Source organism: Chiloscyllium punctatum, chromosome 33 (assembly GCF_047496795.1).
Source record: "Chiloscyllium punctatum isolate Juve2018m chromosome 33, sChiPun1.3, whole genome shotgun sequence".
NCBI classification, from domain to species: domain Eukaryota; kingdom Metazoa; phylum Chordata; class Chondrichthyes; order Orectolobiformes; family Hemiscylliidae; genus Chiloscyllium; species Chiloscyllium punctatum.
In genome coordinates, this window is record NC_092771.1 from 11,738,053 (window position 1) to 11,751,579 (window position 13,527).

Consider the following 13,527-nt stretch of genomic DNA (forward strand, 5'->3'; position numbering starts at 1 on the left):
GTAGCTCTGCTCCTGACACAGGAGTCTCTGATTATACTAAGGTCCTGTCTCAAATTATCATTCAGAATCATGACATTGTCAAAGTAGCCATTCCTGTTCCTACCACTGATTCCATGCACCCTTTCCAGGGGATTACGTTATGATTAAATCATTTGAAAGGAATTCTCTCTCTGAGATGGATAGGTCCATTCCTTGTTCTTAACCCTAACTGTACTCAAGGTCAAGGGGAGACCCATCATACAGTGCAAGAGGGCACAATCCCAAGAGGGATACCAGTTGAACTCTGCAAAGTTACCTCCAAAGCCTATGACTGCAGATAGCTCAGCATGATTGCTATTACACTTATTATGTTGTTTTTGCTTATTTTTCTGTAATTGCATGTATTTGCCTTCTGTATAATCTGGTGTCATTGAACAAAGAATTGCATTTCAACACCTTCCTTTATATGACATATCTTTATGCACAGAAGGTCAACCACTCCAGCTGCTGGGTTTGTGCACATTCTTATCCATTCTAAAGGTGGGGTTCCCTTGAGCCGTTCCTTTTAACAAGTCCGACACTGCTGAATGGTGGCTACATCAGGGTCATTCTGCTGCTGTAACAACTTTTCACATCCCTCCCTAGCTTCCTGTAGCTGATAACCGCCCCACCATCTTATGGGGATAACTCCCACCTCCGCTGGCGATCAGCAGGATATCAGATGGACACATTTAAAAGCTGGTTCCAGCCTCACTACAATCTCTCTCACACACACCCATCCCTGTTTCTCACCAATGTCACAGCCATGACTTACACCCCTAGGAAGTATTTGCATTAAAAGCAAACATCCTTCAGGATGGCAACCTGGTTTCAATAAATGTCTTCACACCATCCTCCATTTGCTTACCGGTCCACTGCAGATGGAAGCATACTTAATCTCATGGTTGCCAACAAGACTGCCATCAATTCTTTTACCACCTTTTGGACTGGAACCCAACGCAATCATTTATTGGCCTTCAATGGCACTTACTTCATTTGTGGCCAAAACTCCGACCCCTGGCTGCCTACCTCCTGGACTGGCAGCTGTTTTTTAGGTTATGTTGTCCCTTTCCTTTACCACTGTCACACTTCAACTTTCAAGATGTCAAAACCTCTTATGAAGAGCGCACTTACTACCTTTCAGCATCTTTTAACTATCTTTGCCCTTCCCTATGCCACCCTCCAGCTTGAGGTTGAGATTCACCATATTGCAACCACTTTGGAAGAGATTACTAATGCTACATCTTCAGCCTTTGACCTGCTCAATGCACAGATGGTCGCTGTTCACACCATTGCTCTCCAAAATCGCATGGCTCTCGACTACCTCTTGGCCAAGAAAGGAAGCACTTGTGCCCTTATTTGTTCTGACTGTTGTACCTGCATCCCTTCCTCTAGTGAGAACATTATGAACATTGCTGCCCATATTCGCAAGTTGTTCTCCTCTCTCCATGGCACTATCCCCTATTGGGATCTCTGGACTTGGATGGGTAGTTTGCTTGGCTCTTGGGCTTCCACACTCCAGGGCCTTGTGGCTCTCTGTGCTGTTTTTGTTTTGCGCTCTCTTCTCATTATTTTCCTGAAACAATGCTGTGCCTGTTTCGGCTCCCTACTGATGCCGAATACCCCTGCTTCGTCCTAGCTTGTAAAGCTTCCTGTTTTGGAGGTTCCCCCACCAGTGGATAACTTCATTGACTCCTACTTTCTTGAGCCTGGTGACCTTGACTCTGACAGTTACCTGGACGACTCTTAAACCCCCACCGCCCGACAACCCTCCTAGGTCTGGTTATGTCCCTCCTTTTGCCGGTTCCTCTGAACTGCCGTCCTGATTTGGTGAGACAAGAAAGGGAAGGAATTGAGAGATTTGTTAGATCTGAAGCAGCCATCTTGTCACATCTAAAAGCCTGGAAACCATTCTGAATCTGTGTCTGCTTGCTATGTTTGTACTTTCCCAGGCTCAGTGAGGTGGTTGGCCTTGCAGCCATACTGATACCTAATGAATTCTTTCCCAGCATGGGAATGTTTTTACAAAAACTTATTGTATACTAACACTTGCTTATCAGCTACTAACCAACATTATCAAGACACTACGTGACTGAGGTGAGTGACTGGGCAAAGTGCTTAACTTGCTCATTTTACTGCAATTAACAGTTTGCTAATTGTTAAATGATTGTAACCTATATAACCACACAACTCTCTGTATCCCGTTGGAGTAACTTGTGACCATTTGGTCAACCTGTCTCGTGAGCTCACAAATAAACCATCAATAACTCAAGGTTTGTGTGGTGCGATTTACTTTTCCCCTAAATTGGACTGTTACGAGCAAGTCAGCCACTACATAATTCATCCTATCCCCACAGTGGGATAAAAGCTATCCTTGATGAGATCATTTCTCATTGTGTATAGTACAAACTCATGGAAGGCACTTGAGCAATCTTGCTTGGCATTTAAAAGTGTCTGATCTACTTCAGATTACGTGGGAAGGGTAAGTTATCAAGTGCTGGAGGAATAGGTGAAGCTAGCTGTTTCACGACACTACAAGTAGCATCATGATTGGTGTTCTCCACCAACAATATGCTGACATCAAGTGAAAGAGTCGTTTTGCCAATCACCATGAGTAATGTGATATGAATTTCAATGCCAATGTGATGCTGGATATGTGGGGCACTTGTCCCAATCACTGGTGGACTGTATCAAACAACACATCCCTTTGGGTGAGTGCAACAAATAAGGTGCTAATTGTATCCAACCCCATCTGCACTTGCAAAGCTTGCAACACCTTGAGCAACATTATAGGTAATTCTGGAATTAGACAATATTTGCTGGATAATTCTGTTGTGTAAATTACCACAAGTTACTTTTAATTGGGCCACTTCTTAAGATATGTCTCAAACAAATACTTAAACAATTAATTTTTATTGCATTTGGCAATCAAAATAAGACCGCCTCAAGTAAGCAAGCCTCACAACCCAACTTAGCTTAATCGGACATTAAATTGGGTAATGGCTATGATTCCAACCAACAAGGTCTATCTCTGGACGTCCAGGTTCTGATCCTTATTCAGTGTTGTTCTCCAGAGTTCTGCTGCTAAAGAATCCTGAAGTTGAATTCATAAAGGATTTTATGTCTTGTGAAGTTTGTAATGTGACATTATTGATGATCCTTTAGATCCTTTTGTCCATAACATTGCTTACACTTCTGGAGTCATGCTGGATAATCCTTTCTGTATCAAAGGATTATGTTGACAACTAATTTAGGATTGTCAACTGGGCTCGCAGGATGACATTGTTGCATATAGTGAAGGATACATTAATGTTCAAGGCCTTTTTTTTCTGCAGACAGAATATGTAAACACATTCTCCCTCCTTTCAATGCAACAAAGAGGTGAAAGCCTATTGCTGGTTCATTTCTCAGGACAGTGCCCTTGCCAATGTGCATGGTTTAAAACTTAAACAAAACTTGCCAGCTAACTGCCAATCATCAAACTGACACATTCTTCATGGTAATATCTCTACCAAAGTCCACTTGACAATCACTCAGCACTCTCCTTTTTTTGCAGTATGAATGTTGGTTTTCCCCTTGAATTGGTATTCTTGTGAATTGTCCTGCTGAGTGCAAGACAGGAAAAAAAGCTTCAACAAAATGTGGCTTTTGTTAGTAATACTCAAATTCTACACTCTCAAATGACCATTTAATCACAGAAATGTAACCTTATAGAGAGATTCCCAGAAATGAAGTTGTTTCTTTCAGATCACAGATTTCATCACCAGCATTGCAAAGTTGCACAAAATAGATGACAAGCTGATTACTAAAACTAATCCCTTCACTGCAGCAGCCAGCGCCACCAAGCTTTGTATTTCGTGGCAGATTACTTGAGCATCCAGAACATTACTGAAGTGATGTACAGGGGCGTATGCTCCTTTGCCCAATTCCATGATTTTCATGGGCAGAAGGCAGCTCCACTTTATTAGCTTTCAACTGCTGTGAAACTCCAAGCACACTGTGTACAAAAATGCCCCTTTATCCTGGTAGCAGCTAGATTTCTTTTTCAGTTTTCTGCCTGAAGGCTGGTCCAATCTACAGTCAGAACATGGAGGTAAGTCTTGAGTCCTGTCCAGCCAGGAATTGAGTTGTTGCCATTAATCTGTTCCACAGGGCATATAGCCAACTGAATTGATTGGCTGCCAATGAGATTGAACTGCTGTGGCAACACCTACATTTATATACATGATGCAGCCTGGAACTATGGTTAGTGGTGTTAGAGACTAAAATAGCACATATATGCCTTTAGGTTTTGATAATCTAAGGTACCATTATTTATTTGAAAAGCAGGAAAATCAGGTGGATAGCTGTCATCAAGATCATGGTAGGATTAATCTCTGGAATCCTAAATTCAAATGCCTTCATAGATCAGGTGTAACATTGCAGTCCAGCTCTGCCAATGTTTGAAAGATATCAGGGCCATGTAGCTTATCCACACAGCATCCTCATTGAGAGGTATTATAATTGAACATTAGGAGCCCTAAGCACAACCAGTGACAGAAGAGGATATTGAATTTACTTTAAAAGGAGAGTTATGATCTGTCTCAGAGGTATGTCACAATATGTCATAGAGTTCTCCAGCACTGAGACAGGCCCTTCAGCCCAAACTGGTCCATTCCAATTAAAATGTCCGCCCATGCCAACCCCATTTCCCTGCACTTGGCCCATATCTTTCTAATCCTTTCCTATCAATGTATTTGTCCAAATACCTTTTAAATATTGACAACGTATCCATGTCAAACACTTCTGCTGGCAACTCATTACATATCCATATGTTTCCTTTTATTCTTTCCCCTCTAACCTTAAACTGATGCCTTCTAATCCTCTAGTCCCAACCCTGGGAAAAAAACTGAGTGCACTCACCCTATCCATGCATCTCATGATCTTAAACACCTCTTTAAGGTTACCCCTCTGTCTCTTGCAGTCTTAAGAAAAAAGTCCAATCTTGTCCAACCTCTCCCTATAACTCAGACCATTGAGTCCTGGCAACATCCTTGTAAATTTCTTCTGCATTCTTCCAGGTTAATAGCATCCATCCTATAACAAGGTAACCAAAACTGAAAACAATATTCCAAGTGCCGCCTCACCAGCATCCTGTATAACTGCACCATAACTTTCCGACTTCTGTACTCAGTGCCCTGACTAATGAAGGCCAGTGTGCCAAAAGCCTTTTTTACTGCCCTATCTACCTGTGAATCCACTTTCAGAGAACTGTGAACGTAATCTCCAAGATCCCTCTGTTCTACTACACTCCTTAAGACCTATCATTCACCATGAAACTCCCACCTTGATTTAACTTTGCAAAATGGAAGACCTCACACTTATCTATATTAAACTCCATTTGCCATTTCTCGGCCCACTTCCCCAGCTGATCAAGGTCCTGCTGTAATTTCTGATAACCTTCCTCACTGTCCACGATACCACCTATTTCAGTATCATCAGCAAACTTACTAATCATGCCTTGTACATTCTCACCCAAATAATTGACATGGATAACAAACAGTAATAGGCCCAACACTGATCCCTGAGGCTCTCCACTAGTCACAGGCTTCCAGTCCAACAAGCATCCATCCACTAATACCCTCTGCTTCCTACCATCAAGCCAATTTGTCATCAATTTGCCAGTTTGGTCTGGATTCCATGCAGTCTAACCTTCCAGAGCAGCCTACCATGTGGAACCTCATCAAAGGCCTTATCGAAATCCATATATACTACGTCCATCATCCTGCCCTCCTCAACCTTCCTGGTCACTTCATCAAAAAAACTCTATCAAATTTGTCTGTGCAGGTTGATTAAACATACTTTTTCAGCAATTAATATATCTGACCAATAAGACAATAAGACTTAGGAACAGAAGTAGGCCATTTGACACATCAAGGCTGCTCTGTTATTCAATGAGAACAGAAAATCCTCAACTCTACTTTTCTGCCTTTTGCCCATAAACTCTTGATTGCCTTACTTATTAAAAATCCATTTCAGTCTTGAATATACTTGAAAACACAGCTCTACAACCTCTGAAGTAAAGAATCACACAGATTCACCACCCTCTGAGAGAAGAAATTCTTCCTCCTCTGTCTTAAATGGACAACCCCTTACTCTGAGATGTCCATTGGTCTTTGACTCTTCGATGAGGGGAAATAACCTTTCAGCATCTATCCCATTAAGCCTCCAAAAAATCTTATATTTCAATAAGGTCACCTCATTTTTTAAACTCCAATTTGTCCATGCCCAACTTACTCAAACTCTCCTCTCAAAAAAATTCCTCCATACCTGGAATCAACCACATGAATCTTCAGTGGCATCCAATGCCAGTCCAACTTTTCGTAAATATGGGGACTAAAACTGTTTGTAAGATTCTAGGTGAGATCTAACTAGTTCTTGTATAGTTTTAGCAAGACCTCCCTATTTTTATACTCCTTTGCCTGAAACATTAAGACTGATGTTCCATTTGCTTTCTCTGATACCTGCTGAACTTCTTGAAATTCAGTCAAAAGGACCTGCAAAATCCACTGTGCTGCAGCCTTCCATTTAAATAATATTCAGCTCTTCTATCGTTCCTGCCAAGTGCATAAGTTCACATTTTCCTATAATACATTCCATCTGTCAAGTTTTTGCCTACTGACTTAACTTGTATATATTTTCTGCAGACTCTTTGCAACACCTTCACCCTTTGTCCTCCCAGCTGTTTTTGTGGCATTTGCAAACTTGGTGATACTACATTCACTTCCCACATCCAAGATATTAATATATGATGCAAATAACTGTGACCCCAGCACTGAATTCTGTGACACTAAGCACACCACTAGTTGCAATGCTCCAATTATCAGGTATTGGTTTAAAACATAAATTTGTTGTTTAAAATAGTTGTTTGGGGTTCATCAGTTCATAAGATGTTGATGCTAATAAGTAATGAATTTGTTTCTATCCTCTCTTTCTTTCAGTGTTTCTTAGAACCCAGAAGTTCTACCAGTATTCCCAAAGGGTTTGTGGCAATTTTCAGGTCATTTGAAAACTGTATCAGATGTAGAATCCTTTTACTTAAAAATTTCAGCAGAAAATTAAAAGGAAATAATTGTGATATGCTGACATTACACAATGCATAACATTTTATCACTAAGATTTAACCATGAAGTTTAATTTTGCATTGCTTTAAATAGTGCCTTACCTTGCTTCCACTTTTCCACTGTATTTGCATACTGAAGTAAGGGGAGCAGGGAGGTAGGTTTGGGATTCCACAGAATTTCACACTATATAGGATTCCAGAACACCCCCAAAATTTGATAAGCACTGCTGTATCCTTTGGTTTATATCTTGTACAGATTTTGTATTCGCTTATGCTATACACAGTATGACATTACAGAAATTACTTAGAATTTATACAGCTCCTCTTAAACGTATCCAATTCGAATTAGTTTGATTGCTGTTGACATACCTGTAAATCGGACCATACTTATTGAAGTTACTTAACATGAGATTGTGCATATTTTTGATACCACCATTTTTCCAGAATGTGTAGACACTGACCCAGTTGCTCCTCCATTCCCCGGGTAACGCATTGTAGGATTTGAGTGTTTGGTCAGAAGATGTATACGGTTCACTAGTTCCTGAATGATTCCTGTGGATGTGAAGCTGACTGCCATTCTCTACAAAGGCAGAGGAAATCTTATGATCATAAATGCTGCCAGATACAGAGAATCTGAATCTTCCCCTGATCATTATAACATTGATTCGAACAGTTCTAAATGGGTTCAAGTGGTTCCGTCCTACTGCTGATTATTCCATTCACTCTGATTTTTATATGCCACATTCAAGGACTGTTTTAACCCTTCTGAATAACAGCGTCACCCAACGTTAATGAGTAACATTAATCTTTTAGTGGAAGCAAGGTATGACGTAGTCCCACTGGGTGAAAGGTTGCAAGTCTGTTGCTTTTCATATTGTTTTGCATTTTAACTTCTGCATCTGTTTGCAGACATGAGAAGGTTATGCTCAGCAGCAGCGTCCTGTAAACCCCACATAGAGTTGTGTAATTCTATGCAGTTAGAAATGTACTCCATAACATTTGCCATAAGGCCAAAAATTTGATCGTATCACTTTCATTGTCTAATATTTTAATAATTTTCCATACTATAACATTAAAAACTTTATTTGCAATGTAATTATAGCTATTAAAATCTTCATTGGCGACAGCCAAATTTCATAATTCTCAATACCTCACATCTTGCAGCTAATGCAATCAGAGGGAGGGAAAATGAATCAATAAGCTCAACTGTGCCAAGAAAGTGTGATGATAAAGTGTGCCAAATAATTTTGACATTCCCTCCCTTTTCAATAAAAAAAAGAGCTAAATTGGGAGCAAGTGCTTCCAAAGAAATTTCTAGAATTGCAAGTAGAACAGACAACTGAGAAAAAATAAGCTTTGAGTATCTCAATTACAATGAGTGCAAAATTATATGAAACTAAAATGCAACAATAGCAAAGTATGAAGGTTAATCCAGTTAATAATCTGGCATCGAAACCAAGCTACTTCAGCACTGATCTTTCTGTAACAACTTTGTTGATGACAGAGGTTACCAAGAAGATTTTACTTTGCATGTTGCTCTTTGTTCAACTTCAATGTTTGAAGGCAGTCTTTCTTGACAATACAATTGCCCAAATTATTTCCCACAGAACTATAAACTGCTAATCTGCAATAATAAACAATCTTACTGCTGGTCTTCACTCCCCTATCTCACTTTTCTTCCGTTCCCACTCAACCCCTACACTTGCCTCATTGCAATGTACAGCCATTTGAAATGAGACAAAAACTGCTTTCAAATTGACCAAAGTAACAAAGGAGCAATGTAAAAAATAGTGCAAAATTCATTATCCTCCTTTTTTTTAAATTTTGTGACCAAGTGCAAATAGTGACAGCTGGAATTAACCTTGGTCATGATACTATCTTTAATTTCTGAGATAGCGACTAAGGAGCACTAAATCAGTGACAAATGATCAAATTTTAGTGTGTTCTTGAGTGTTCTACCTATATTTAGAATGTGGAACATAGAACAGTAAAACACAGGAATGGGCCTTCGGCCCATGATGTGCCAAACTTGATGCCAAATTAAACAAATTCCTTCAACCTGCCCTTGCTCCATATCCCTCCATTCCTTGCATATTCATGTACTTGTGTAAAAGTCCCTTAAATACCCTTCTGGTATCTGACTCCACCACTAACGCTGGTTGTATTCCACACTCCTATCACTCTCTGTGCAAAAAACTTGCCCCTCACTCATTTGAACTTTCTCTCCTTTCACCTGAAATACATGCCCCCTCGTATTAGACATTTCAACTCTGGGGAAAAGATTCTGACCATCAACCCTATCTATGCATCTCATAATTTTACAGATTTCTATAAAGTTTCCCCTCAGCCTCCGCTGCTCAAGAGGAAACAGCCTGAGTTTTTCTAGCCTCTCCTTATAGCTCATCGTCTCTAATCCAGGCAGCATCCTGGTAAACCTCTTCTGCACCCTCTCTAAAACCTCCACATCCTTCCTGTAATGTGGCCACCAGAATTGAAAGCAATACTCATAAATATGGCCTAACCAAATTCTTATAAAGCGTGAAAGTAGTAAAAACTTAGCATACTGCTGCATGATGGGTTATTTGACCAAGGTAAAAGGTATCTTGGCTCTCAGCTTTAGTGATAAAATGCTGCTAGAGATAAAGAATGAGGTTTCGTAATTATAGTTTGACAAAATATAGGGAGTATATCTTAAACTAATTGGAGGGAATGCATCTTTAGCTCGTTAGTTTCTCTCTCCTTGAGGAAAATAAAGAGCAGAACAACGGTGATAGCTGCACAGTGCTTATCTTTATCTTGAATTATTGTAAAGTGCAGAATCTAAACAAAGTTGTTTGTATCGTTGTATAAGTATAGGCTGCCTGTTCTGCTTGAAAGAGTGCTGTGAGACAGTGACGGCTGTAGTTGCTTTTCTGTGAATTCACAAAAAATACAGCTCCTTGAAACAAGACTCAAAGTCTAAGACTAAGTAATTCCTTCAACAGAATCTGGCATAGTCAGGCAGGATACCATGGGATCTGAGAAAATAAAGGAGAATATAGTTCTTGGTAAAAGGGGGACTTGGCCTAGTGCATCCCTCACAGGGGGGGGGGGGGGGGGGGGGGACAGAAGTGTACAGACTGTGGTGTCTGGCCAGTGGTTCCAGCTGAGCAAAGACTACTGAAAGGTTGAGATAAGATCGTAAAGAAGATTAAACGTACCAGGGCAGTGAGAAAGACTAAGCGGTAGCTACCCAATTGAAATATGCTAGAGACTTAGAGACTTGTATTCAAAAGAGAAACACTGGCGACTGCTTATCAAAGATTAGCACACGCGGGTGCCGGTAACAGCTATTATTTCTCTCCTTTTCCTTTCCTGGCCGATGACATCTCTTTGTAGATTACAGAATTGGGAAATTGAGCCAGCAGTCAGTGCCTCTTCGTGAATGGGGATGTGAGGGACCCAGAAGATGGCCCAAAGATGGAAAAGCAAACAAAACAAAGTCAAGTTAATTAGACATTCCCTGCCATGCACAAAGCCATGCTGACTGTCCCTAATTAGGCCATGCTCTTTTAAATGTGCGTAAGTCCTATCCCTAAGAATTCTCTCCAGTAGCTTCCCAATCAGCGTTGCGAGGCTCACTGGTCTATAGTTTCCTGGATTATCCATATTTCTCTTCTTGTACAGAAGAACAACATTAGCTACTCACCAGTCCTACAGTGGCGAGCGAGGAGACAAAGGTCTTGCTCAAGGCCCCAGCAACCTCCTCTCTTGGTTTTCTCAATAACTTGGGGTAGATACCATTGGGCCCGGGGACTTAGCTACCTTAATGCTCTTCAAGAAATCCTACACCACTTCGTTCTTGATCTCAAAATGCCCTAGTATTTATCTTGAGACTAGGACACTTAATGCATACCAATTCAACTCTTAAACCTACACAAGTAAATATTCACTCATTAACACGGGAGGATTCAACAGTAAAACTGGACCTACAATAAAGCAATTTTTACTTTCTCATGCTGTCTCTCTGTTCAACAGCAGACTCATCAAGAATGACTGCCATGGACAGGATTTCCTTTTTGAAATACCTCAACCTTGCAAACACTGCTTAATTTCAAAAGCTTTCTTGTAACCTACATTTGACCACACCTTTGGCTACTTTCCTGATCTTTCCAAATTGCTTCTCAGTGTCTGAATGCCTCCTATGGGAAACACAATGGAAGATTTTGCAATGTCAAGTACCATTACATAAATAACTAAATTGTGTTGGGCTGACTGGTTGTCCTCTTGTTGCTGAATTGAGATGAACACTGTCCACTAATAAAAGGAGCTTTCTTATCAAGAATCATTAAAGCTATTAGTAGGAAACAGCGATGAGTAAAAAGAGGTTACCAGCATTAAAAGCTTAGAAAAATAACTGTGTTCTGACCATCCACTAAGATTGTACATAGACAGCTGACTGATCTGAGATGGTCAGAATTGAAAGACACCTAATTTTCCGCTGAGGCACATTACAAACTCTCAGACTCAATACTGCATACAATTACTTCAGAACATGACTCTATCCCTCATTTTGATTACAACTACCGCTATTTCATCCTCCGTTATATTCTGCTTCTGTTTTGTTGCTTTATTGTCAGGTGAATGGACCTATTTTCTACTTTTCACTCCTATCATTTATACCCATTTTACATCTCTATCACTCCTTTACCCATAATAACACTCCTTTCCCTTTTGTTCTGGCATCCTCACGATCTTCCCATTTGCTCTTCCACCCTGTCAATAGCATTAAAAAGCACCATTTCCCATCAGTTTAGAGGAAATCATATCAGGTTTGAAATGTTAACTCTGTTTCTCTCATCACGAATGCTTTTATTCAGATTTTCTGCATGAGAACTACTTTTATCGGACTAAAATGAGACATTTAAGGAATATTTTCCTTTATTATGAAACAGCTGTCAATCTTCAAGAACACTAATGGTAGTAGATCCCACAAAATGTTTAAAAATGGAAATGGATAAATAGCGAAAACATTGTTAAAAGCATAAGGTCCTGTTGCATAATTAGCTAGGGAACGGTTTCTCTAGTATTACCTTTACCTTCAACAAGGTGCAATTTTGGCAAAGGAATATATAAAAAAAGATTCCATGTATTGCTTTCAAAAATATTTTGTGATATGAAAGTCCACCTGTCAGACTTGACATTTATACATGTATAACATTTAACATGTTATAAACCTATATTTGCTATTGGCTAAAAAATAGATTTTGTAGGCATTTATATCAAAGAAAACAAATTATTAACTGTGGCAAAATTTATATTGGGCCATAATTCTTTGAACAATGTTGCGCATTCACCAGCATAACAAAAAGTATCTTGACTCACTACTTGTATGAACTAGGATAGCCAACTTTAGTCACATGTATTCCTGGAGATTTAATTTCCACAGATTAGTTTTGACCAAATAATTTGCTCAAAGTACTTGCTCAAATGCAATGTCCCATTTCCCATCATCGGTTACCTAACATGTTTATCAGAGGCAGAGTTTAGTTTGAGAAACTTGGTTGGCATGGACAAGTTGAACCAAAGGATCTGTTTCTGCGCTGTATGACTAAGTCTGCACCAGTCCAAAACAACCATCTAATTATTCTTATCCCAATTTCCAGCACTTGGCCCATAGCCTTGGCATTGCAAGTGCACTCTACATCCTTCTTAAATGTTATGAAGGTGTCTGCCTCAACAACCCTTACAGTTCAAGATAGCTTGTGGGAGGTTGTTTCAGTCCTTGAAGAATTGGGGTTGACAATGACAAGGAGAAAGTGAGGACTGCAGATGCTGGAGATCAGAGCTGAAACTGTGTTGCTGGAAAAGCGCAGCAGGTCAGGCAGCATCCAAGGTGCAGGAGAATCGACGTTTCGGGGCATAAGCCCTTCTCCTGTTCCTTGGATGCTGCCTGACCTGCTGCGCTTTTCCAGCAACACATTTTCAGCTCTTGACAATGACAAGCCAAGCGACCAATTCAGGTGCCACAAACTTTCCATTACTAACATGTTCAGTTGGAACTGTTGATGCTAACACTTGAAGCTGGGTGACTTGTAAACTTGGTGTACTACTGAGAAACACAAGGCAGTCCCTGGATTGAACGTTCCTGAGTCTGTTCGCAAATCGGGATTTGTATGCAAGTCGGAACACAATGCAGGAAAACATAAAGGAGCCATTCCGAAGTACAGGAAATGTTGTTATGTCGGGTCGTTAACATTACACCTGCGCATGGGATCACTTTCATTAAGGTAAAAACAATGACTGCAGATGCTGAAAACCAAATACTGGATTAGTGGTGCTGGAAGAGCACAGCAGTTCAGGCAGCATCCAACGAGCAGCGAAATCGACGTTTCGGGCAAAAGCCCTTCATCAGGAATAAAGGCAGT

The 13,527-nt window shown here is 40.3% G+C and overlaps 1 protein-coding gene across 3 annotated transcripts in view; it reads right to left on the bottom strand.

Annotated features, from left to right (window-relative positions):
- LOC140458433 (cholesterol side-chain cleavage enzyme, mitochondrial-like) overlaps nucleotides 1-13,527 on the bottom strand; it is a 47,562-nt gene that overhangs the window by 33,392 nt on the left and 643 nt on the right. The window contains exon 1 of one of the 3 annotated variants that reach the window (XM_072552982.1): nucleotides 7,490-7,833. The exons of 1 other annotated variant lie outside the window; for it this stretch is intronic. In XM_072552982.1, coding sequence (XP_072409083.1) covers nucleotides 7,490-7,773 — 284 coding nt within the window. In that variant the 5' untranslated portion in view covers nucleotides 7,774-7,833. Of the gene's footprint in view, nucleotides 1-7,489; nucleotides 7,834-13,527 lie in introns of those variants that run through there. One more of the 3 variants, XM_072552983.1, reaches the window with a different exon arrangement.